The sequence below is a fragment of the Balaenoptera borealis genome (assembly GCF_965194805.1).
Source record: "Balaenoptera borealis genome assembly, chromosome: 12".
NCBI classification, from domain to species: domain Eukaryota; kingdom Metazoa; phylum Chordata; class Mammalia; order Artiodactyla; family Balaenopteridae; genus Balaenoptera; species Balaenoptera borealis.
The window spans coordinates 96095982-96119203 of record NC_138869.1 but is presented as its reverse complement, the minus strand read 5'-3'; the positions used below and the strand labels follow the sequence as shown (position 1 = coordinate 96119203).

The 23222-nt window shown below is 41.6% G+C and overlaps 2 protein-coding genes across 3 annotated transcripts in view; both read left to right on the top strand.

Moving 5' to 3' along the window:
* Positions 1-8137, top strand: part of STMND1 (stathmin domain containing 1) — a 109923-nt gene extending 101786 nt beyond the window's left edge. For both annotated transcript variants that reach the window (XM_082345433.1, XM_082345432.1), the window contains exon 6: positions 1783-8137. In XM_082345433.1, coding sequence (XP_082201559.1) covers positions 1783-1855 — 73 coding nt within the window. In that variant the 3' untranslated portion in view covers positions 1856-8137. The remainder of the gene's footprint in view (positions 1-1782) is intronic.
* A 599-nt stretch (positions 8138-8736) lies between these two features.
* RBM24 (RNA binding motif protein 24) lies at positions 8737-21047 on the top strand. Its single transcript, XM_082345456.1, has 4 exons — positions 8737-9506; positions 10621-10744; positions 12184-12238; positions 18877-21047. Exons 1-4 carry the CDS (start codon positions 9339-9341, stop codon positions 19238-19240), a joined length of 711 nt encoding a protein of 236 aa, XP_082201582.1. The 5' UTR covers positions 8737-9338; the 3' UTR covers positions 19241-21047.
* The last annotated feature ends 2175 nt before the right edge of the window (positions 21048-23222 follow it).

The following is a 23222-nucleotide window of genomic DNA, read 5'->3' as shown; positions in this document are numbered from 1 at the left end:
CTTATTCCACCATTCCTGAAGAGTTTCTCCTCTTTCAATATATTCTTAAACTACTTGTTTAGACCCTTTGATTCCTCTTGACCAAGAAAAATAGATCAAATTTTGAAAGTTCTCTCTACTCTTTTTTAATATATTGCAACTTTATAGAGTTTTTTACTATCACAGGCAACTCTCCAAATGGAATCTTTTTATGTGGGACCCATCCTTTGGTTTTGGATAATACTGAGCAGCTCATTGATTTCCAAGTGAGGAAAAAGCACTCTTTTTTTCCTACTTTTTACCTCCTATTTAGAATTAATTGAAATTTTATTTCTTCTGAAATCTTCATATTCTAGCCTCTTCCTCCTGGTTATAATAGTTTAACAATGTTTTGCTGAGCTAAGATATAAAATAATACAAGTATAGCCTAGTTAATATTAATAAAAGAGTGGCAGAGAAATCAGGATACTGACGAACATCATACACACCAAACACTTTTCAGAAAAGTTTTTCTCTGCCTTACACCACTAAGAAACAAAATAGAGCAATTCATCTTTTTAACCCATCTTGTCTATGGATCTGAATGATCTGAGGAGAATTCTGGAAATCCTTAACCAATGCATTTTGGCATTTAGAGAGTTTTGTGATAGAAGTGTCCAGGATGGTTCCCGGAAAATAGAGGTAGATTTGGGTTTTCTAACATTTAAAAAAATCTCCAAACCTGCAATATTTACCAGTCATAAATATTTTATTCTTCCTAAACTTACCAGTATGACTGAGATGATGACATCTCAACATGACCAGGAGGAAAAAAAAAAAAATATATATATATATATATATATATATATATATATTCACTAAGAAACATATTTTCAAGAAAAAATATTTAATGGGCCTATATGTATACAATATTTGGACCTAAGCTAATTAATTTTGATACATAGTACTATGATATTTCTTATAAAGTACATCCTGAGAAAATGTTTGCTTTTTTCATGTAAAATTGCTTGTTGGTCTTCTTTTCCTAAGAAAAAAACAATGACAGTTTTACACCCATAAGTGTGCAAGAAAAAGAAAAGGTAAATTGAAATTGGAAGAAAAATACAATTAGAAAAAATATGTTTTTAAAGCTGTGAGGGAAAATATTTTATAAACATCGTCCTAGGATTAGAAAAATAACCAACTGTGCAGTTAGTTAACTTAAGTTAAATAACTTTTATATCAGCAATTCATCTCTTGAGTTGTCCTTTTAAATTAAAAGAAAACTGCTTTAATTGTGATAGCCTATATTGACAGGGATTCTCGGTATAAGTTGAAAATGACATTTTTCCATATACAAAGAGGGGCCAAGGACTGTCATGCAGCATAATATAAATAGAAACAGAATAGATAAGCCAAAATAAATTATTTTCATTAAATGTTTGGGTTGTTTCACTGTGTTTTGGTGGATATAATTAGCTGAATTGCTTTGCTTTGTAAACAGAAAGAGATATCGCAATCCCAGTTATACGTATACACATGCATATTAATCTTTATATCTTTATTTTCACTGTTTATGTGATTTAAAACACAGTACAGAAAGGTTTCTTTATTTGCACAAGATCCCCTCAGAATCACTGCCAGAATCTGACAGAAACCCTGATTGTGTTTGACTCTTCAGTGTGTTTTTTGGCTAATTTATTGTTACTTGTCTCTTTGGCAGAGCCTGATATAAGTATAGATAGACTTCGTGCTTTCCTTAGTTGACACTCCTGTACTCCCTCAACTGGTCATTCTGCTGTTTCTTCTATTTCTCCCTTCTAGGCTCCAAATTTCTGGAGTTGCCTCTCACAACAAGGACATAGACCTGTGGTTATGCAGGAAAATTGCCGGGTAAGGAAAGATCAATATTCAGATGTCAGAGAAAACATCTGGAATGATGTTTTCAGGCCCAGAAAGTTTCCAAGAGAAAGAGAAAGCCAAGCCATTGTAAAGCACTATGATCCGCTGAAAAAACCACACGCTAGGAACAGATATGTCCCCATTTTCATGTCCCTTCTCCATCCAGAACAGGGGGCTGTACACAGCCTTGCCAAACACTTCTGGTTCCTCCTTGACCGTGTTCTTTTAAAAAACTCACCCATGTACGCTGAGGCAACAGTTGCAAATGCTTATATCAATGAGCATAAAATTTCTGTGCTCAAGAACTACATTTGCAGAAAACAAACCTATATATGTATGAAGAAAGGAGAATGAATTCTAAGGCAGTGAAGATTCAAGTTTATGGCTCTCTTAAAAGACATATTTGCCTTGTAATTTTGACTCTTTATGTTGGTTTTAGTTCATTTACACTGCTTCTGAGCATTGTCATTAACACAATTATGTTCTAGGCTAAACTTTGAGATATTATAATTAATTTTATACAATTTACCCAGAAATTGAGGGATAAGGATGCCAATCTGGGAAGCTGACTTTGATGGACCCATGATTTTTTTTGCTTCTGTATTTCAAAATCTGATCATTAAAACTGATCATTTCTTCGTCTTTTGGTAAAGGCAAAAAATTAGTGTGAAGAAGATATTTATTTACTCTGGTAGATTTTTCTGTATAAATATGTACCTTAAAAACAAAGAGAAATCTCCTGCATTTTTGGTAAAAGTTTGCTGGAAATCCAACATAAGTACACTCATTGCTACAAAACAAGCCTCAAGATATGTTTGATGAGTTTTAAAAATAAAGAGATACATTAATATTTTTAGTCTAAAGAAGTTTTCACCAAAAATATCCATATAATTGATTTAAAGGAATTCTGGTTCAGGCCATGATAAAGTAGCTGGTAATAATCAGTCTATTATGTGGGATCCGAGCCAAAAATGAATGGTAACTGTGGTACAGCCCCATTCAAAGGTGGCCTTGAAAGACAGTGGTGAAAGGAAATCCTCCCTTTGGATACAATTTAGGCAAAATACCAGTTCATCCACCTTTATGTCGGAAAAGAAGTGGTCGGAGGTTAGAATAAATACAGATGGGGGCAGCAAGTTATCTGGCCATCTGCTCAGAACCCTGAAAGGAGAAATGTTGGAAGATCGGGGACCCAGAAGTCTTAGGAGAAAGAGGCATGTGGATCGCTATAGGGCAGCGGGCACCAAGTGTGGAGACCTCTGTAGCGTATGTTAATGCCTGTCAGAATGTAACCACCACAAAATGTATCACCACATCAGGTCGACAAAGTGGCTTGACCAGTAGACACCAGCTAGCTTCTGTCATCAGCCACCCAGGGCAGGCACAATGGATACAGGAACAGAGTGGCCAAGGTGGCAGGGATGGAGGCTATGCACAAACCCTACAGCTCTTCCCGAGGCTCATTGGATGTCTAACCTGCCGGCAGCAGAGATCAGCGCTTGTTCCATTATACCTCCCTGTCTTTCTATGAGACCAACCAGCCCCTTGGCAGCAAGTTGCCCACATTGGACTCCTTCTACCCGCGAAGGAGCAGAGATTTTGTTATGTATGAGTATATATTCTGGGTATGAGTTTGCCCTTTCTGTTCACAAGGAGCAGCGTTTGATCCACTAGCGTAGGCTTCCACATAATACTGCAATAGGCCGAAATATCCTCTTTACGATAAAGGGGCATAAGACTGGGCACATGATCATGGAATCCATTGGTTGTAACACATGCCTCACTACACAAAAGCTGATAGAAGGATGGAATGTTCTGTTCAAAACACGGAGCGCTCTCAGAGGTGAGACCTTGCAAGATTGAGGCATCCTCCTCCAGGACATAGTGTATACTTTAAATCAGTGACCCTTGTGAGGTGATTTGTCTCTGTCTGCTTTTCTCTGATACCAAAAGAGTGGTGTCTTTTCCAACACCAGCTAAGTGTCCAACAACTCAATTCAATTCTGACACTAACTACCCAGACTCAGCACAGACCCCACAGGTCAAGGGCTCAGTCCTACAGCGTTGCCTCCACTTCAGATGCCAACAGCCTACATCTTGATCTGGGTACCGGTTACATGGGTATATGCACGTGTACATTTAGATTTGTGCAACTGAGTATGTCTAAGTTACATGTAAATTTAACAAAAATTTTTTTCACATGTAAAATAGGGTTTATTTGAATCCCAGTTGCATCCTTTGCTAGATATGTGACCTATTAGAAGCCATTTCTCTCTAGGCCTCAGCTTTCTCAACTCCAAGCACACATGTAAGCGTATATTTATGTACAAGAAACACCTGATGTTAGACACTGTAAAATATTATGTTATTCTGAGTAGAATTGTGGGTGATTTTGATTTTCTTTGTATGTCTTATGCTTTTTCATAATTTTCTGTCATAAATATGCCTTTCCTTTGTTAGCAGGGAAAATATCCATCGTACAACATAACCTCACGTAGTTTATATTTTAAAAGTAAATAAATAACACTTGAGTGCCAACATTGGGCTCTCTCATGATTCCAAGGTGACCCTCTAAACATCTGTAAATAAAGGGTCAGACTAGCATCCTCCATTCTAGGGCGTATTTGCTCAGCGAGGACTGTCACAGGCTTTTCTAACCACATATGTACTCTTTAATGACGAAACCAAACAAGGTCTTGGAGCTGGTTAATGACTGCTTGGGCTAGGCCCTAGGTCTCCTGTTTTGGGATCCATGGCTATTTCCACCACACAGTGTCCTCTGCCTCCCAGCAACAGCATTAGAATGAATCTGTCATCAAGAGACAGTCATTCAGTACATTTGGAGAGATCCTCAGCTCCTTAAAATAACTTGGCAGCTCCAAGGCTCACTGTTTAAAGATTTAGAACCAAAGTACACCCTGAATTTAAAATGTGAAGAAACACACGGTGGGTTTAAAATGTTTGCATTCTCTTCCTTTCCTTTCAGATTTATATACTAGAATGTAAAGTGTGCATACACTTAAAGCCACTTCTACATGGGCAGAGTGAAACTGTCCCAAGGGCGAGGTTGGCAGGGAATGTTTTTGTCCCCCTCCACTACCACCCCCCGTGCCCCCGCTTTCATTTTTGCCCTTCCCTCGTCCTCCAAAGTGACCCTATTCCGCTTTCTATTTTCTGGATGCTTGATGTGAAAGAGGCATTATGATTTTCATGATTGAATTACAGTTACAAATTTCCATTTCACTTTACTTACCAGCTTAGATGTGGTTTAATGCAGCATGACTAGAATTCTCCCAGAGGTGGATCTGAGCTGAACTGACTAGGTTTCTGACTGCCAACTCTTCTGCACCCTAAAATAGCAGCATAACCTATTACACACATTTGTTATCTGTTACTAAGAGAAAATTACCAACCCACCCAGAGAAACAGAAATACATCTGATCATGGGACCTCTCCAAAGGGCAGAAAACCTGTTAGTTTTACATCAGAGTGCTCACACAGACTCTCAAAATAAGTAAACGTTTCCAAACAACCAAAACAAAAGATTTCGTGGGAGCCATTTTTTTGTTTCCTAAATTAAAAAAAAAAAAAGTGCCTGGCCTAAATACTTTACAAGTGGTTAGTTCTAGCTAAGAATGTATTTTCTCTCATCAAGCATGCAAGTAGATATCTTTAAGACAGCAGTTCTCTTCAGTAGATATTTCTTCAGTGTTCATGTGTATAGAACCCTGTGGAGGACTTAGCTGACCTACGGGAGATCCAATAACATCTAGGAGGCCAACCCTGCCTGGAGGAGACTTGCTGCCCAGAGCAATGTACTACCTCTGGAACAGGCACCACCGTAAGTGGGGATAGTACTTCTCTCCCTTCATGAAATGCTATTACCCTCTTTTCTCAACATTCTTCATAAGCCTTGGGCCTGGAGTTCATTTCCATGATTAATTTAAGAGGAAAGGGGTGGGGGGAGGAAGAAAATATATAAGTGAATGTGAAACTTGTAACTTTGGTTTTGGCTTTTAGTAGTCAGATAAAGATTTTGAACCAAGTGGACAATAATTTACTGTAAGTAATAAAGTCATATCGATCTTGCCATGGAGTAGGAACCAAGGATTCAGGGCTATCCATGTGTAGTCATTTGGATATGACAAACGTGGAACCTATTTATAACTTTTAAAGTACTTTATGGCTCTTTCTTTCCAAAGAGGCACACATCATATTGCACGAGGTCTGTGAATATACAAGCGTTCTTCTCTGCCAAAAGCAGCTGAGCAAGCAAAAGGATTACCCCAGTATTGTTTTTCAAACCTGAATTTGTACTGGGTAATTATACAGAAATATTTGGTACTTAATAACCTTGAAACTTTGAATTCAGAAAGATTTTATGCCCCCAAGGCTACATGGTCTGATGGCTCAGGTTCATAAATCCACTGAGAATGTATCTGGCCATAATAACTGTACCCACCTTTGTGCAGATGTCACACAAACCCAGCGTCAGTAACGCCTGGCCCTAGCCCAGTGCCTGCCTTTGGGGGGGCACTCAATGGTTTGTCAAGCAGAACCGGGTATGAGTTATGGCTTCTATTCAGATTGGTTTGGAAAATAAGGAAGCTCCATTCCATTTAACCTTTGTTTTCAGTGAATCACATAACACCAGATTATTGATAATGCTTTAATTATCTTTGGAATTCAAAATCAGGGATATCCAGGTATCATTTCATACAAAATGAGGGAAGTTTCAAATGAAGCTATAAATTTACTGTTGGATTGAAGGAATAAAAGCACACCAGGCAGGAGTTACATGGGGTAGGGGGAGGGTGGCTGCATTATTTTCTCTAGGACTATGGCAGGGAAGCATCTTATTTCCAGAAGCCGAGTTCTACAACACAGGTATCCCAGCATAGGATCAGAATTTCCTTGTAGATCTCACCACTTTACCTAGTGAATATTGGAGCTTCTGGCTACTCTCCCAGACGCTCTTCTGCCCTTTATCACAGTCCCTCTGGGGTGGGCTCCTGTCCCGGTAGGAAGAGAAGTGAGACAGCCAAAGTCACTCTTCTCTGTAACTAGTTTCCCCTCACAAAGATGTTTTGCCTGAGCCTCATCTAAGTACAGTAATTCTTAAGTGACACCGCAAGATGGATGTTGAATATTTAAAAAACACACCTCCTCTGTTTCGTGGCCTGCTTTGTTTTTCTAATTTTAAAAAATCATCTTTCATTGTACCAGTACACAGAGTTCCTTTTAAACCTGTATTTTACTTAAGCAATGAGGAGAGGGTGTTTACAATTTCACTTTCTGGCTCTCATATGTCTGTAAAATATTTTTCTTCAACTGGATTTTACAAACATTTTCTCAAGAAACTTTAGATTTCTTTCTTTCTATCTCCTGCTGGGGGTTCAAACTTAAAGAAACTGATGACCTCAAAAGGTCAACCTCATGCAGATGTCAGCAAGAGGAAGAACAGAATTCAACCTTTTGCACAAGAATATTTGCATTCCTATTAGCTTTTGCAAATGCAATATATCTCATCCTCTTGGGCTGACTGCAGAGGTGCCCTGGAAAGAAGAACAGAAGTATGTGCCTCTCTAATAGGTTAACATACTGAACTGCTTTAAAGAGAATAAATGTTGCAGCCCAGGGGCAGTTATTGGGTGGACTTCAGTGGACACTCCTGGTGGAAATGACGTAAAAGCAAATTGTGTGCCAACAGTAGGGGATGGGGGACATTAAATATCTTCAGCCAAACCTAAACTACGACCATGATCTTACAGCCTAGTTGAAGGTACTCTTGATAAAAAGAAGTTGCCAAAAGCTGATATAAAAAATAAATATATGTGGGCTGCACTAAAGTCTGTATTTCTACAAATGCTGTAAACGTTTGCTGGTAGAAACCAGTGATTATGTAACAAGTCGATTTCAAAAATTACACCTCTTACAATTACTGTACATCCTGATAAGACAGTTGAGATCAAGTCACTAAACATCCTTACAATTAAAATAGAAGGAAATTGATTAACTCTCTGCTTAGGGGGCGGGGGGGAAAGGATTTATGATGAGAAATCTGTACCAATCTTCCCGAATAGTTAGGGAGGAATAAGTTAAGGAGGTAACACAAATTTGGTGACTGTGAGGTGAAGTACTAATTTATGGTCCTTTGAAATAGAAAGCGGTGTCTGATAGACAGGTGTCTACGGTTACTTAGCTTGGCTGGGCGGTGAGCAATGAAAGCTAGTGGTTCTCCGCAGCGCACCCGAGGGCCAAAGCTTTTTTTCCCTCCTGGCTCTGCCTCGCTGGTTCTCCCCAGCACCGGCTCTTTGGGGTCAAGGAGGGTTGGGGGCCCTCCTTCTCACTCTCCAGACCCGGGAGCATCCAATTCCGGTATCGCTGGCGGAGCTCTTGGGCCCCCGCGCCCGGGAGGGAACTGGCCTCCCAGCGAACCGCCCCAGGCATCCGCGCCACCCCCCAGCTCGTCAGTGCGGGTCGCCGGCCCTGTCGCCAAGGCCGAGCGCAAAGACCTCGCGTCGCCGTTTTGGAAGGCGACACAGCTCCCAGTTCGGGCGCAATCCCCGCAACCCGGGTCCCGGCTGGGGCCGCGCCGAGTCCCTAGGACTTTGACGGGTTAGGGCAGGCGACGCCGAGAGCCAAGCCGCCTCCAGCCCTCCCCAGCCCTACCCCAGCGCCGGCTCCAGTGCCCGAGCCCGGCGGCCCAGCGCCGCGCCGCGCGGGGAGAGAAGCAGCTGTTCCCAACAGCTGGGGGGCGGCGGCGCAGGGCGCCCCAGGTGCGGCCGCGGCCAATCGCAGGCGTCCGGCCCGCCCCCTCCCCAGCCAGGCGCCGACCCCCGGCCAGCGGGGGAAGGGAGCAGAGAGGGGGAGAGGCGTCCTCGCCACTTGTCTTCCAGCTTCCGCGGCGGGAGGGACGGAACCCGAGCCGAAGCCGCGCGGAGTCCCCCGCCCCGGGCCCCGCCGCCGCCGCGCCCCCCGCCCGCCCACCTCCGCGCCCGGACGCTCTCATCGCCGACCCTCCCCGCGCCGCACCCGAGACACCTACCTAATTTCTAGGAAAGAAAAGTCTACCTCTAAACGCACCCAATTCTTCGCTTGAGGACCACCCTCCCTTTTCAGCTTTGGCCTCCCCGCCGGGTGAGTGGAAACCGTTTGCACATCCTACAGAACCGGAGCCTAACCCAGACGATCCGGAGAATTTTACCGTGACCGGCAGGGGGGGCGGGAGGAGAGAGCGAAGTCAGGTCTCCGGGGCTGCTGGCGACTTCGGCAGCCGCGCGCCCCGCGCCCTCGGCCGACCCCGGCCGCTCGCCCCCGCCTCGCCGCCGCCCTCGCCCCCGGGCTCGCCCGCAGCCCCCGGCGGCCGCGCCAGAGTGCGGGAGACGCGGAGCCGGAGGAGGAGGCGCAGCCGCTGCCCCAGCCGCAGCCGCAGCCGCAGCCGCAGCCGGAGCCCGAGCCGCGGGGCGGGCGCGAAGATGCACACGACCCAGAAGGACACGACGTACACCAAGATCTTCGTCGGGGGGCTGCCCTACCACACCACGGACGCCAGCCTGCGCAAGTACTTCGAGGTCTTCGGCGAGATCGAGGAGGCGGTGGTCATCACCGACCGGCAGACGGGCAAGTCCCGGGGCTACGGATTTGTAAGTTGCGCGGATGGGGATGGTGGTGGAGGGGGCGATAAAGAGCTTGGCGGGGAAACAGAGGACCACGGGGGCGGGGAGGGACAGAGTGGCGCTTGGCCCGAGGGGTCGGAGTTGGGAGTGAGGGGCTCGGCGTGGCCGCGCGAGGACCCCAGCGGACGTGACCGGCGCTGCCTCTTCGCTCCCGGCTGAACTGAAAGTTTGCGCGCGGCGGAGCTGGGGAGGGAGGGCCGGCGCCTGCCTCGCGGGGTTCCGAGGGGACCGAGAGCGCTGCGGTGTCGGCGGACAGGCGGAGCAGGGGTGGAGGGAGAGAACTGTAATGACTGCCGGATTTGGGGGTGCGGAGGTCTGGGAGGGAGGGGCCGTAGCCCCTTCGAATTGCACTCCCGGGTTGGAGGCCGGTCGTTCAGCGCGCTGTTGCTTTGTAAAAATGCGTGTGTCTTCCTGGCATTCCGGCTGGGGCAGGGAGGGGACACCCCAGGAGGTCTGGGGCTTTTCTTCTTATGCCACCCCTCCCCAACCCTTTTTTAATTGCAAAGATGAGTTCTTTTAAAAGATGAACCTCTGGCTCTTTCTTTGCCGAAATGAAAGAGAGCATAGTAACCTTCCTGGAGATTTCAGCGAGCAAATTCAGCCGCCGAGGAGCCGGGAGCCCCAGCGTAGGACAATAGCTATTGTCGCTGGGGAGTGTTTGCGGGGTTGGGAACACCGGCCGGATGTGAGGCTAGTCTTTCTTTAAAGCAAACAGTGCCTCTCAGGCCGGGTAGGGACCTGGGGAATGGTCGGCGGAGGGGGAATCTGGAGGAGTTCTAAGACAGAATTCAGGCTTCCAAATCTCTACTAGGCCCTACTAGCACCCTTAGAACTTTGGGGGGTGGGAGGGCGGTGTTTCTTTCTTTCCTCCTTTCTGTTTTCTTCTTTTGTTTTGTTTTGTTTTGGATGGAGGATCAAGGGATAAGTTCCAGCCCCCCCCCCCCAAAAAAAAGAAAGCAAAAGTTTAAGACCCCCCCGCCCCTCAGTTTTATTAACACATGACTTCTCCAGTGCGAGTGTTGGTTTCTTCAGGGGTTGATTTAGAGCTTTGTGTGTATGTCTGTGTGTGTATGTTGCTAAGGTCACCATGGCTGACCGGGCTGCTGCCGAAAGAGCCTGCAAGGATCCCAACCCCATCATTGATGGCAGGAAGGCCAATGTGAATCTGGCATACTTGGGAGCAAAACCAAGGATCATGCAACCAGGTGAGCAATGTCCCTCGACGCCCCACCCCCAACTAGAGACCCCCCCACTTCTGAATAGAATGAATCCCTGATTGGGAAGACACTAGTTCCCTGAGAATCTGTAGATGTTTAGTAAAGGTGAGCTGTGGCTGGTTATTCTACCAAGGCATTAAAGGTAGATGAGAGTTGTAAACACTCCTTTCCTGACTTGAAATGTACCTATGGGCAAAAAATAGATCTTGGGGGTCAGTTCAGTTTGCACACACTCAGGCTTGAGCTTGACTCATCTGTTTCCTATATACAACCATAGTTTACTCTCCACTTTCTGGGTTTTAGCCACTTGTAGATCATTCACATGTGGATGCTATGGGCCAAATGTGTCAACTCCAGCTGGTTATACTTCTTAGTGTTGTCTCTCCTTTTGCCACCCGTTGCCCTGTGTTCAGAGCGGGCAATTCAACTGGAACACTGAGCCAAGAGAAGCATAGGGGTGGTGGTTCCTGCCAGGTCAATGTTCAAAATAAAGTCCCAGAATATCTTAGTAATGAAAGAGGATGAAGAGATCTCATGCACTCCAGGAGCCTTATGTCACAGATGAAGAAATTGCTGCAGAGATGAGAAAGGGTTTACTCCAGAGTCACATAGCTATTAGTCACCAAAAGGGAGAGAATTTTGTTTATGTGGAAACATGACCTCTTGAATGGTTTACAACACTGCCCTTTGCACGAGCACAAATAATTGTGAATCGACTCTTGAACAAATGTAATCTTTTTCTTGGGCATGCAACTTTGATTAAGTCGTGTACTCTTCATTCTTAAGTCTGTGCATCTGAAATTTTGGAAAGAGGTGGACACTTCAACCCAAACAGATTTACTAGGGAACTAGGTTGTCAAGAAAGGGAGTGCATGTGCAAATATTTGTGAGCATTAAAAAACATGTATTTGTCTAATACAGTGTGTGTGTGTGTCTGTGTACGCTATCCAGAAAAGAAAGAAGAGTTTGTTTTGTGAATTTTTAATACTATAATCTGTAAAATCCAGAATCTTCCAAAGCATTGTCCAAAGCATTCCAGAATGTTCCAAATTAAAAAGGCTTTTTTATAGATCATGATTCAGAATTGTAGGAAGATTTGTGACATGTAACTTCATTATCAAGTCCTATTGTTCTTGGTTTCATTCCACAAGAACTTTCTCTATGTCTGATTTTCTAAGGTCTTATTCTGTGTCTGTCAACTAAACTTTGCAGATCGTTTTTAGTTTCCACTTGTAGCCCATTAAAATTTTTATTTAGATCAACAATAACTTAGTAAAATGACTTTTAAAAATATGTATAATATTTTCTCTAAAGTATTAAAAGAATGATTACCTTTTCTAAGTGAAAGGTGTGATTGCATTTTATATGTAGAAGTAATAAATGCCTAACCATGCACAAATAGAGAATGTGGTATGTTTTATTGTTAGGTTTTGCCTTTGGTGTTCAACAGCTTCATCCAGCCCTTATACAAAGACCTTTTGGGTAAGTCAATTAATCAGGCCCTCCTAAGTTTCAATATGGATATCATTTGTTAACCTGCCTCTTTTTTATATCCAGATAAGACCATCATGTCACAGATTGTTCCTGATTATACATATTTATATATGTTTGTGTATTTTGAATGCTGATAAAATAAATATTTTTAGATGAGTCAAGTTATCTGACCAAGTATGCAGCCTCCAAAACAGACACATTTGAGCTCATGATTAACATAACAAAACAAAACAAAACAAAACAAAAATACCAGGTATGACTTGTGTACCAGACAATTGTGTCCCAACACTATTACTACTGTTCAACTTGACTCAATTGTATTTATCTCTTTCTAACCTGACAGGGCTCGTATACAGTTAAGCTAACTGATCAGAAGGATACGATGATAAGAGGTGGAATAGTTCTGTTTGGAATTAAACTCTGTAACCAGTAGACTCAGACACACAAGCTCAGATGGTGATTAACGATGCATGGATGTTGCTGTTGTTGTTTTATTTTTCACAATAGTCAATAGACCTCCGTGTGCTTTATTTTATTTATTACAGTAATGAAGTGGTGTTGATAGCTAAACTGTGTGCTTTTTTACTTAATTGAAAAGAGCTGTAGTGAAAGTGTTTTCTTTTCCTCGGGGAAGGGGCTCTTTGTGTTTTTGGTTTTGGTGGTGGTGTTGACGGGTGTTGACTTTTGACTTTGCCATGGGAAGCAAAGGGCCTTTTTTTTTCCTTGCTTTTAAGCTGTAGCCTGTGACTTCCATTTAACCATATTTTTGTAGTGAGTGCTAAATGGTGTGATTTCCCTCTGTAAGAATACAGATTCATCGCTTGCATGTCCTAAGTTTCTGTTTTACTGGGGTGTTTTTCTGGGAATGGGGTTCTTTCTTTGGCAATGTATATCCACTTCTAGGCCTTCTAATGTAAAGGTTCAACAACTCTCATCAGATTTCATTAACACTGGCCAGTTTTTTGAATAGAGTAGCAGTAACTTTCACCTTTCAGACCTGACTCAGGTGAACAGCCTGCTTATATTTGTGTTCTGTGGGTTCTGTGATTACCAGCTTTCCTCATCCAAGCTCCCTCATTTCCCTTCCATTCTGACGCGATATGGGTGGGAGATCCCCAACTACCTCAATTTATTCCGAACACCTAGGGTCTGTTTTGGCTGTTTTCTACCTGATCAACATGGTTGTAACTCTAATGCCAGAGATTTACACTCTCTTTTTAAATATTCTAACTGTTTAGAAGTGTTTCATTCTCAACAACAGTTTCTTTTCTAGCTTAGCACCTGAATATCTACATGTGTAACCTGGAAGGTTGGATTCTATCTACAAAGATAGATGTCTACCTTATGTGTCTCCAAGAATAGATCAAAAAAAGTAATAATAATTTGACTTGGAAGAGTCAAGTTATATTTTCCATGAATACCTTCTTTATAACCTTCCCTTTACCATATCGAGATCTCACTTACTGACAACCCTTACTTTTTTTTAAACCGTAGAAGAGTCTTCTGTCCAATATGATTAGAAAGGGCCTTCGTATACCCATAACAATTTATCAATGCCCCAGCCAAACCATTCCGGATACTGATGATAAACAGTGGGTTGATGGGTCCAACTACTTCTGTGGATCCCCCTCTCATTGGTCTAGACTATGTTTAAGGTAGAATTGGGGACGAGAACATCCATCTTAAGAAGTGATGGTGAACTTAGTCATGATCTCACATTAATAATCTTGAGACAGTTGTTATACAGCTAAATCGATCAACCGGTATTAGCACATGAGTATTTTTCTCTGTGCTAGTGGATGGTACAAAATAAGGAGATTGCACTTTAGTTTGGGAAGCCAAACTAACACAAACGAATCAGGAACTATTAATTGCTAAATTACTTGGTATTATTTTAAGTACAAAAGGAATTCAGAAGAGCAAGAAAATGGGTGAGTTGGAGGAGTTGGACAAGGCTTTGTGAAGACTGGAACTAGCCTTGGACCAGTGGGTGGGTCCTGGGCAGGTAAAAGGAAGAAGGGACATGTCTAAAGGCTGTAAGGTGAGGGGAGCATCAGCGAAGGCAAAGAGGAGAAAAGACTCAGCTCATGGAGAAACCAGACTCTTATGGCGGGTCTTGAGAGCTAGAATAGAAATTTGGACTGGCTGTGGTAGTCCTTACAGATCCTTGAGAAAGAAAGTAGCACAAGGGCAATAACAACCAGAATAAGATGTGTCATATGGAGATTTTAAATGAAGCCTATTTTGATAGTAACCTTTGGTTTTTCATCCCTTCTAATATTAGCTGTCTTTATAAAGGATGGTGATTATTACTGTTTGCATAAATTGTTTGAACTTGAGATTCTTATTAGAAATAGATAGCATTCCAAATAGACCAAGCAAGCCTTCTCTTTCTTTTTTAAGGGATTCTTAACACTGCTCTAATTCCCGGAGTCTGGACCTAACAAATCACACCTGGTCATCCTAAATTCTATTTGAATGCCACATGTTCTTATTTTTAGGCCTGGAAAGAAGCTTGAGAATTTTTAATCTTACTTGACCTGTTTGAAATTCTAGGAACTATTTTTTTATATGGTCTTTAAATGACCCCCAGATTACTCTGGGCCTTTAAAGAGAAAAACCTTGGCCTGAAGGAATTTCTGATGTAACACAGTGGGCAGATGTACAGAAATGTGTGGATTTGCTAAACAATATCTTATAAATATTTTATATTTGAAAGAATCATTTTCTTATTGAAACGTTGGAGAGGAGAGCCTATGGGTCTGTGAGTAGAAAATTCCGGGCTAGTTTAGATCACGTTGAAATACACTTAAATATTTACTTAGTACTCCTTTAAGTGCTAAGTTTTACTCTCACTGTGTTAATGCATAATAAGTATTATACTGTCCACTAAGTGGAGCAGGAGGGACAGTAATTTACATTAACTGAACACCTGCTACTTGCCTGGTACTGATAAGGGATTTACATAAATTATATAATTTAATTATCACAGTAATTATTTGATGAAGGCACTGTTAATGTCCTTTCCATGGGTGAAAAACTGAGATGCAGAGAGGTTAATTAACTTCCCTCAGGGACTACTAAGTGATAGAGTCTGGTTCTAGGTTCCGAATCATGGCCTCCAAAGCCATGTTCTTTCCTCTGTGTCAAGCTGTAGTCCGGAAAACGCAACTCGGCTCTCTCTTATAATCTAGTAAGAAAACTGAGAAGCGCCCAGAAGGGCTGTCTATATGGCTTCAGATAAGGCAGAGAGACATCAGGTTGGTGGGATCTAGGAAGTCTTCATGAAAGAGGTAGAAGTTGACCTAGATTTTAAACTATGATGGAGGATAGGGAACTCTTGCCATGAATATATTCCTCACTGTAGGCTCTTCACATAGATAATTTTATTTAATGCACAGCAATTCAGGGTTGGAAATACTAGGATTGGAAATATTAGGTTTATTTCACTTATGAGAAATATGTGAGACTAAAAAGGTGAAGCAAATTCCTGAAGGCTTTACACGTGGTGAGTGGTAGAGCTAGGGTAGATAGGGTTGCGATTTCAACAGGTAAAGGTGGAGTGAGGATTGGCATCCCTGACAGAGGGATGTCACGAGCGAAGGTGAAGCTCTAGGTGTGTGTGGTATGTCCAGGAAACATTAAGGAGCCCAGCTGACCTGGGTTCAAGGAAAGGTGAGAAGAAATACTGGAAAAAGTATTTTGGAGCCAGAAGTATAAAAGGCCTGGCATGCCAAAGTTTAAGAAGTTTGCACTTAATTTGGTAGGATGTTAGGGACCTAGGTTACTTTAAACAAGTGAATGAGATGCAGCCTGTGTCAGCAGTTTATGTGATAGGTTGAAAGAGGAAACCCTTTAGGATGTCAAAAGTCACAGAGAGATGCCAGAGGGACCTGAAGTGATAGGAAGAAAAGGAAAACATAGTAAATTTTCTTTGAAAGTTGTCCAAGGTGTCGGCCTTGCTCTTGCGCTTTCATTTCTGCTAGGCATTTACATTCTATGATTCACTGAGGGAAAGGATGTTGGTAGCTCTCTAGCAGGAGGGAGATTCCCAAATTGCCTTAATGGGTTCCGCAGACTATTAAAAGAGCTCCTAATACAGGAATTGCTTCAGAAGTGCCACCTCACCCTTTAGTCGGATTCTGCCTGCCTTCTGAACTATTTTAGTCTCTCCGTGGTCTTCTGGATTCTCCTTTCCCTAAGACTTAAAAACTCTAGGGTTTCATTTGCTTGCTAGATAGCTTCCTAACCCTTGCCAGACTTCATGTAGGTTTCTGATATTCCAAGGAACTTTATACTCATTGGTTGGCATTTTCAAGTGAAAACTATTAATGTAAAATAAACGCAGAGACAAGAGTCCTGTAAGCAACACTGCCCGTGTATCATTTAAAGCATTCTTCACACACACACACACACTTTTATCCTGCCTTTTTGTAGGCTAAACTTTTCAGTTACCACCTTTATTTAGAGATACAAGCCTAGCAACTATCGTATTGTCTTTGGAACTTTGGGAGCACAGGGGTTAATGTTTCAGTATCAGTGAGATTCATACTGGCTGGCCTTTGGAGCTGATAGATGTTTTACTTTGGCCTTATAAAGACATTTTACCCGCTGGAAACCCTTGTCGCATGACAGGATCAAAAATAGCCCGGCTGCAGCCCCTGCTGTCCGTCACCACATGTAAACTGGCATGAGTAAGGCTTTCTTATCCGTGTCTGCACATCGTGGACACGGCGGCCTCCAGGGACGGTGTTTCATAAAGCCACACCTGTCGCTCTGAACGAGCCAGGCACCTGACCTGCAGAGAAGTTCTGAGTGCGTGCATGACCACCCGTCTGGTTTCTGACAAGCAATTAAGAACATCTCTAAGTGTCCTCAGAAACACTTGATGACGTCGTTTCTCCTGGCACTGGGAAAGATCCACAAGTCTAGTAAAATTGAGTGTATTTTTATCATTGGGGTCAAAGTTCACTACCCTCTGTGATAAATTCATCTTTTCCATGGATGTTGGTTAATGAGTGCTTTCAGTAAAACTCTGAAAAGGCAAAGCAAAATTTATGTTTTCATAATCTAAATATGAAGTTTTCTGTTTTGAGTTCTTTAAAATTCGAAGATTGTTACTTGTGCTTGTACTTCTTGTAAGTTGCTTTTGGCAACAACCAGATGGCATTATGGTGTCATATTTTTAGAAATATAGGGGGTTTTGATGGAGATTATTCTAAAGAAGGATGAAAATAAATCAGATATTCATGGTAGCGTTTTAACTGGGCAGTTATGAATCGCAAGAGTGAGAACTGAGATGCATGGTTTTTTAAAAATACCTCTTGTGATTTCTTTTTTTTTAACAAAAGTAACTTTTAAGTAAGGCCATTGGAGTGTGTCTTGTATGTGACCTCTGAATGTATCATTTTAAAAGGTACTCAATTTTGTTTCACTTTCTAGAACTTTTGCAGGATAATACACCATAATAGAATTGATTTGTATAAAATATCTACCAGTAGGGAAGATTTAAAACAGATATGCTAATAAATCTATTTCTGTTGAGTTAGAGGATAAAACAAGACTTAGTAGATGCTCAAAAAAAAAAGTTTCCTTACTCTTATTGTGTAATCCTTTTAAGTTGATATTAATTTTAGAAATATTTAGTTGTGTTTCCCTGACCCTACCTTTTCCCTCAACCTCATCATTTCCCCAAAACCCCTTCTGTCTGTCTTGCATAGAGATAAACAAGCTGGCTGACCTTCGGTTGCCTGATAGTCAAACAGGTTTGATTGACCCTTGTGTCTTTATGAATTTAATGGAGAAAAAGAAAGAAAGAAAGACCAAAAGCGTGCTGCACATCTCTTTGGGAATCACTGCCATGAATGTTAATAGCATTTCTGTAGCTTCCCACAACAGCCTCTTGTGATAGAGTGAGCTGCACTACAGTTCGTTTGAGAAGTGTGATTCTGCTGTGTTTACCACACTTGTGATCTTTTAAACTCCTTTTTTATTTTGGCGCCTGCTTCTCTTTTCATTATTATTATCTTTAATAAGGGTGACTGAGGTTGCAGAGAGATTAATGTGTGCTGAGTCTGCATAGCAATTTCCAGTAGGGTTGCCATGATAATAAACATACGGCTTTTGTTGAAATTTACTGTAGTTTTTGAGAAACCGGCCATCACCCTTATGGAATTGAACGATCACAGATTCCCTTTGGATTCCTGGTTTCACGGTTAAGAATTTTTCTATTGTCCAAACCATTTTTGTTGAACGAACTCACCACAAAATTTTCTCAAGTCTTAAACTCAATTCAGCATTTATTAAATACCTCCTCTGCGCGAGGCCCTCCTGAAACTTGATTTATTTTTCCAAACTTTGGCTCCATGCCATTTCTTGCTTCCAAAATGATCCTGAATCAAAATTCTGGCCGGGAGGGTATCCTATTTTCGTTGTTGAATTCCTTCTGGGGCACTCCATGATTTGGGCTCCCGCCAGAGTACTTTCACAGGTGACTGGCAAGTCGATATTGTGGCAACCCTATGCTCATAATAACCACTAAATTTGAGTTTGGTCTGATCTCGGCAGAAGCCATGCTCCAGACAGGAGGCAACTCCTGCCTGACTCTGTTTTCCGTTTCTCGACAGGATACCTGCCCACTATGTCTATCCGCAGGCTTTTGTGCAGCCTGGCGTGGTCATCCCGCACGTCCAGCCGACCGCAGCGGCCGCCTCCACCGCACCTTACATTGACTACACGGGAGCCGCGTACGCACAGTACTCGGCGGCCGCCGCTGCCGCCGCCGCCGCCGCCGCCTACGACCAGTACCCGTACGCAGCCTCCCCGGCTGCCGCGGGCTACGTCACGGCCGGGGGCTACGGCTACGCGGTGCAGCAGCCAATCACCGCCGCCGCCCCTGGGACCGCGGCGGCCGCCGCCGCCGCAGCTGCCGCCGCCGCTGCCTTTGGCCAGTATCAGCCTCAGCAGCTGCAAACAGACCGGATGCAATAGGCTAGAACCTGATCAAAGTCGAATCGTTTCCTCTTTCCCTCCCGATTTCCCAATTTTCAGTAGCTAATAAGAGTTAACATTGACTTAACAGCTTTAAAAAACAAAAAACAAAAAAAAGCTATGCTATTGTGAAGCAGAATTATGATGATTAGTTTTTTTAATACTCCAGTAGTAGTTCTAGACGTGAAAGAGATGAGAATGAGGGGGGGAGTGGGCGCAGTTTTGGAAATCAATCCCAAAGAGCCTGAGTAAATAAAAGGCCGCGACGAAACGGTGGCAGGAGGAACAATGGAACTTCACTTTTATAACGGGATTTTTACTTTTGCTCTTTTTATAGTATCAGGGAAGCAAACTGTCTTTTACCAGTTAGAAAATGCTGTTTGAATCTAGTTGAACCAGGGAATACAGAGTGAGCAATATGTAGCTTGAATTACATTTAAAAGCAGATTTAAAAAAAAAAAATGGTGAAAGCACTGATTGTCAGTTTTAGCAGTCACTATGGCCTAGAGAACTATTTCAAGAAGGTAATGTTCTTACTCTCAAAAATGGGCATCGAACAATCAATCTAGGAGCATGGCGGTGGGTGAAATGGTGGACAGGCACCAAAGCTATTTTCTCATCTACCCAGTGGATGAGTGGGACTGTGAAACAAGTGATGTGGAATGAATGGGTGCAACAGCTGTACAGACAATCAATAACACACACAGTTCTGGAAAGAACACATCACTTGTGCTTGTTTGATGAGCTTGTCACATTCTAATCCCTCTCCCCATCCTGTTTCAATTTTGGGAAACTTGTATCTGCTGGTGTCAGCAATTCTGATTCTGAAATAGGATCAGGCTTTTACTACAACAGCCTTCTCTTTCTATTTATTGTGTCGACTCGTGGCTTATGATTAAAGGCGGGCAAAGTTTGCAGACTCTAAACCCTTAAGAACTGTCTTAAGGACATTTATTTTTTTCCCTTTTTAAATAATTTTACACTTTTTAGTATCTATTTCAGAGTCATATTTAAAACTATTTATTAGTGAATACAGTACATGAGACAACAAGGTTAATGAGATTACAATTCTTCAACAATTAATGATAATGTGGTTTATACTGTGCCTTAATAGTAATGCTATTTAAGATATTTATTTTTAAGTTTTACTATGCTGCACTCTAAAGAAAGGAACTTTAGATGTGACACTGTAAAATTATGTATTCATCTCATGGCATAAATTATTTAGTAGGTCTAGATGTAGCATATTAAATATTAACCTATTCAACTAAAGATGTTGACTTGGATTTATTTAAATTCATATGTGCACTGTATAAGAGAGTACTCTTACATTAACACATTTTAGTTTATTTTAGTTCTTAGGTTTTTTTTTTAATTTTTAACAGGACCTATTGCTAGTTTCATGCTTCCTTCTCTGATTTTTGCTCGTGTAGCTCTCATTTATTGGTACTTCATTAGTTTAACACTCTTCTTATGTAGTTTATGTAGTTTTTAAATGCTGCTTTACATTTTTCTTCTGAAACTGCAATACTTGTAATTTTTATTCTTAAAGTAAATTGAATACTATTTTACACTGTATTGGATTTTTATACTTGAACAATTTCATACAAGGGAAGACAGGTTAGCATTTTTATGGACTTTCTCCATTATCACTGGATTTACTTTAAGTATTCCCATACTAGACAGTGTTATGTAATGTAGACATGACTCTCCTGTGCAAATTATTTATTCATTGTGTATATTGCTTTATAACATTTCAGATCTTCTAATCTATTCACTTGTATTAAATATAATTTTTAAAAACTTTTGTTGCATTGGTTGTTTCTAATTTTGTTGTAAAAGTGGAATGATTTCTCCCTTTAACTAGAATTAATGGCTGTGATTTACAGGTAACATTTTCAGTGAGCAGAAAGCTTCCCAGATGCCCTGCTTTTATACCTTTTAAGTAAATTTCATTAACTCAGTATCTGCCTTACATTTAGCAAATGATATAGGTCCTCCCCCAATAGTGAACCCTAAAGGACGATTCATGGCAGTGATACTTGGTTACCTGAAGGTTGCTTGGAAGGAATGGGCTGTAGAGGGGAACAGTCAACTCGAAGCTGGAGTAGCACAGTGATGCTGGGATCAGGTAAACTGAGGTTTCGTGCTAGCCTGTACCAGGTACTAGCAATGTGAATGGAACACATTGCTTTTTGTAGTTCACTTTTGGGGTGAGGTTTTTATTGATTTCTCATCTATAATGTTGGACGGTACTACCTGTCTTAAATGGTTATTTAAGTATTAAAGTATATCAACTACTTGGCACAGTCAAATATATTACTATTTATCTAGATAAATGATTACTGGTAGCACTTGTTGTAATGCCCTATAGTGAAAGCTAACCAAAGAGGAAGTCACCTCTTGGAATGTTTCTATTTTTTAATTTTTGTCCACAATGATGTGGCCATATCTAATAATGTATGTCTTAGAACATCAAATGAATGACTGTCATATTGTCTTAAAGTATACACGTTATGTTAATTATGGAATGGTTTGTCTGTTGGTCCCTTGGTCTTAATATTTCCCAAATGCATGATATGATATCTTTTATTGAATTCCATTAGTTTTCAAAACTTATAAGCAGCAGAAAGTTACAATAACAGATTCCATCATGCTTTCTATTTTTTCTTTTTTTGGCCGCACGGCATGTGGGATCTTAGTTCCCTAACCAGGGATGGAACTGGTGTCCCCTGCATTGGAAGCACGGAATCAAAACCGCTGGACCACCAGGGAGGTCCCAGACTTTGTACTTGATGATGACTATCATCCTATTTAGAGCCGTCATAATCTCCAACCTTAACTGCCTTTAATTTTCCAAAGAAAATAGATACCACTGTATCCCTAGGGAGAGATTTTATTGCACCCCAAGGTATTATCTTGGATCAGTAAAATAATTTTCTAAGTTACTTAATTCAGCCAATGCATCAATGATTATTCCAAAAGACAAGTTCAACATTTAACGTTTCAGATTTACAAAAGGTCACTTTTGTCCTCTGTAAGTCATGTATTGATTGCTGAGCTTTAAAATGAAACATTATTTGATTTATCAATTAAAAATAGGTTCTGGGAAAAGCTTGTCAAAAATAGCCATACTCAGGGAAACCAAAAGTCCATGTATCCCTGACTATACCTTTCTTGGAGGTATTTACTGATCAGTATTAGCAGTTATAGAGAGGGCAAGATTTTTACTTTATAATGCTAAAGCATGTATTTTTAAAATAAATAAAAGTTCTTAATTTCTAATAAAGAGGGGAGAGTACCCATGACACAGTGTCTACCTTGGTCAGGAGGTTAGTTGTATTTGTATAGTCGGAGAAAGCAATGGTCTGAGATCCAAATTGCTGGCCAAGGTCTGGTTTCTTTACTTACCAGCAGGGTGATCTTGAACCCTTCTATCCTGGTAACGTGTAAGCTGATAGTACTCAACATAGTTGATTTGTTTACCTCTCAGATTGTACTGATCAAATGAGTTAACTGATATGAGAGCATTTTAGATATTCTGAACTATTAGGCAGATGGAAATTATACTGTGGGAATATATACAATATTAATTTGGACATTGACCTCAGCAGTTGTCTTGTATGAAATGACCCTCCCAAAAGAGGACAAAGGTATCTCATGTTACCTTCCTTCTGTCCCAACCAAGTCACAGCTAAACTTGCTGTACAGCAAGAGCGGCACAAAAATCACATTGAAAGATGGAGAGATTGCTCAGGGGAAGGAAGGGGAGAGGAGAAGATTATGGAATATATTTCTCTCACAGGGGAACTATATTTAGCTCCTTCCTCACTCCTGTCAAATATTGTTCTCCTTAATTCCCTCTGAGGCTTGAAAGTGTTCGTTAAGATGACAGCCTGAAGTTTGCAGGGGCAGAGGTACAGAGGAACCAAAAAATAAATAAATGCATTTTCATGCTTACTTTTGTCCTCTCTTTTCCTTC

What these genes read in the sequence shown, in the direction of transcription:
- RBM24 (XM_082345456.1), top strand. Translation starts at nt 9,339, where the DNA reads ATGCACACGACCCAGAAGGACACGACGTACACCAAGATCTTCGTCGGG. An exon ending in ACCAAGGATCATGCAACCAG is followed by an intron (nt 10,745 to 12,183) that starts GTGAGCAATGTC and finishes TTTTATTGTTAG; the next exon opens with GTTTTGCCTTTGGTGTTCAA. An exon ending in CTTATACAAAGACCTTTTGG is followed by an intron (nt 12,239 to 18,876) that starts GTAAGTCAATTA and finishes GTTTCTCGACAG; the next exon opens with GATACCTGCCCACTATGTCT.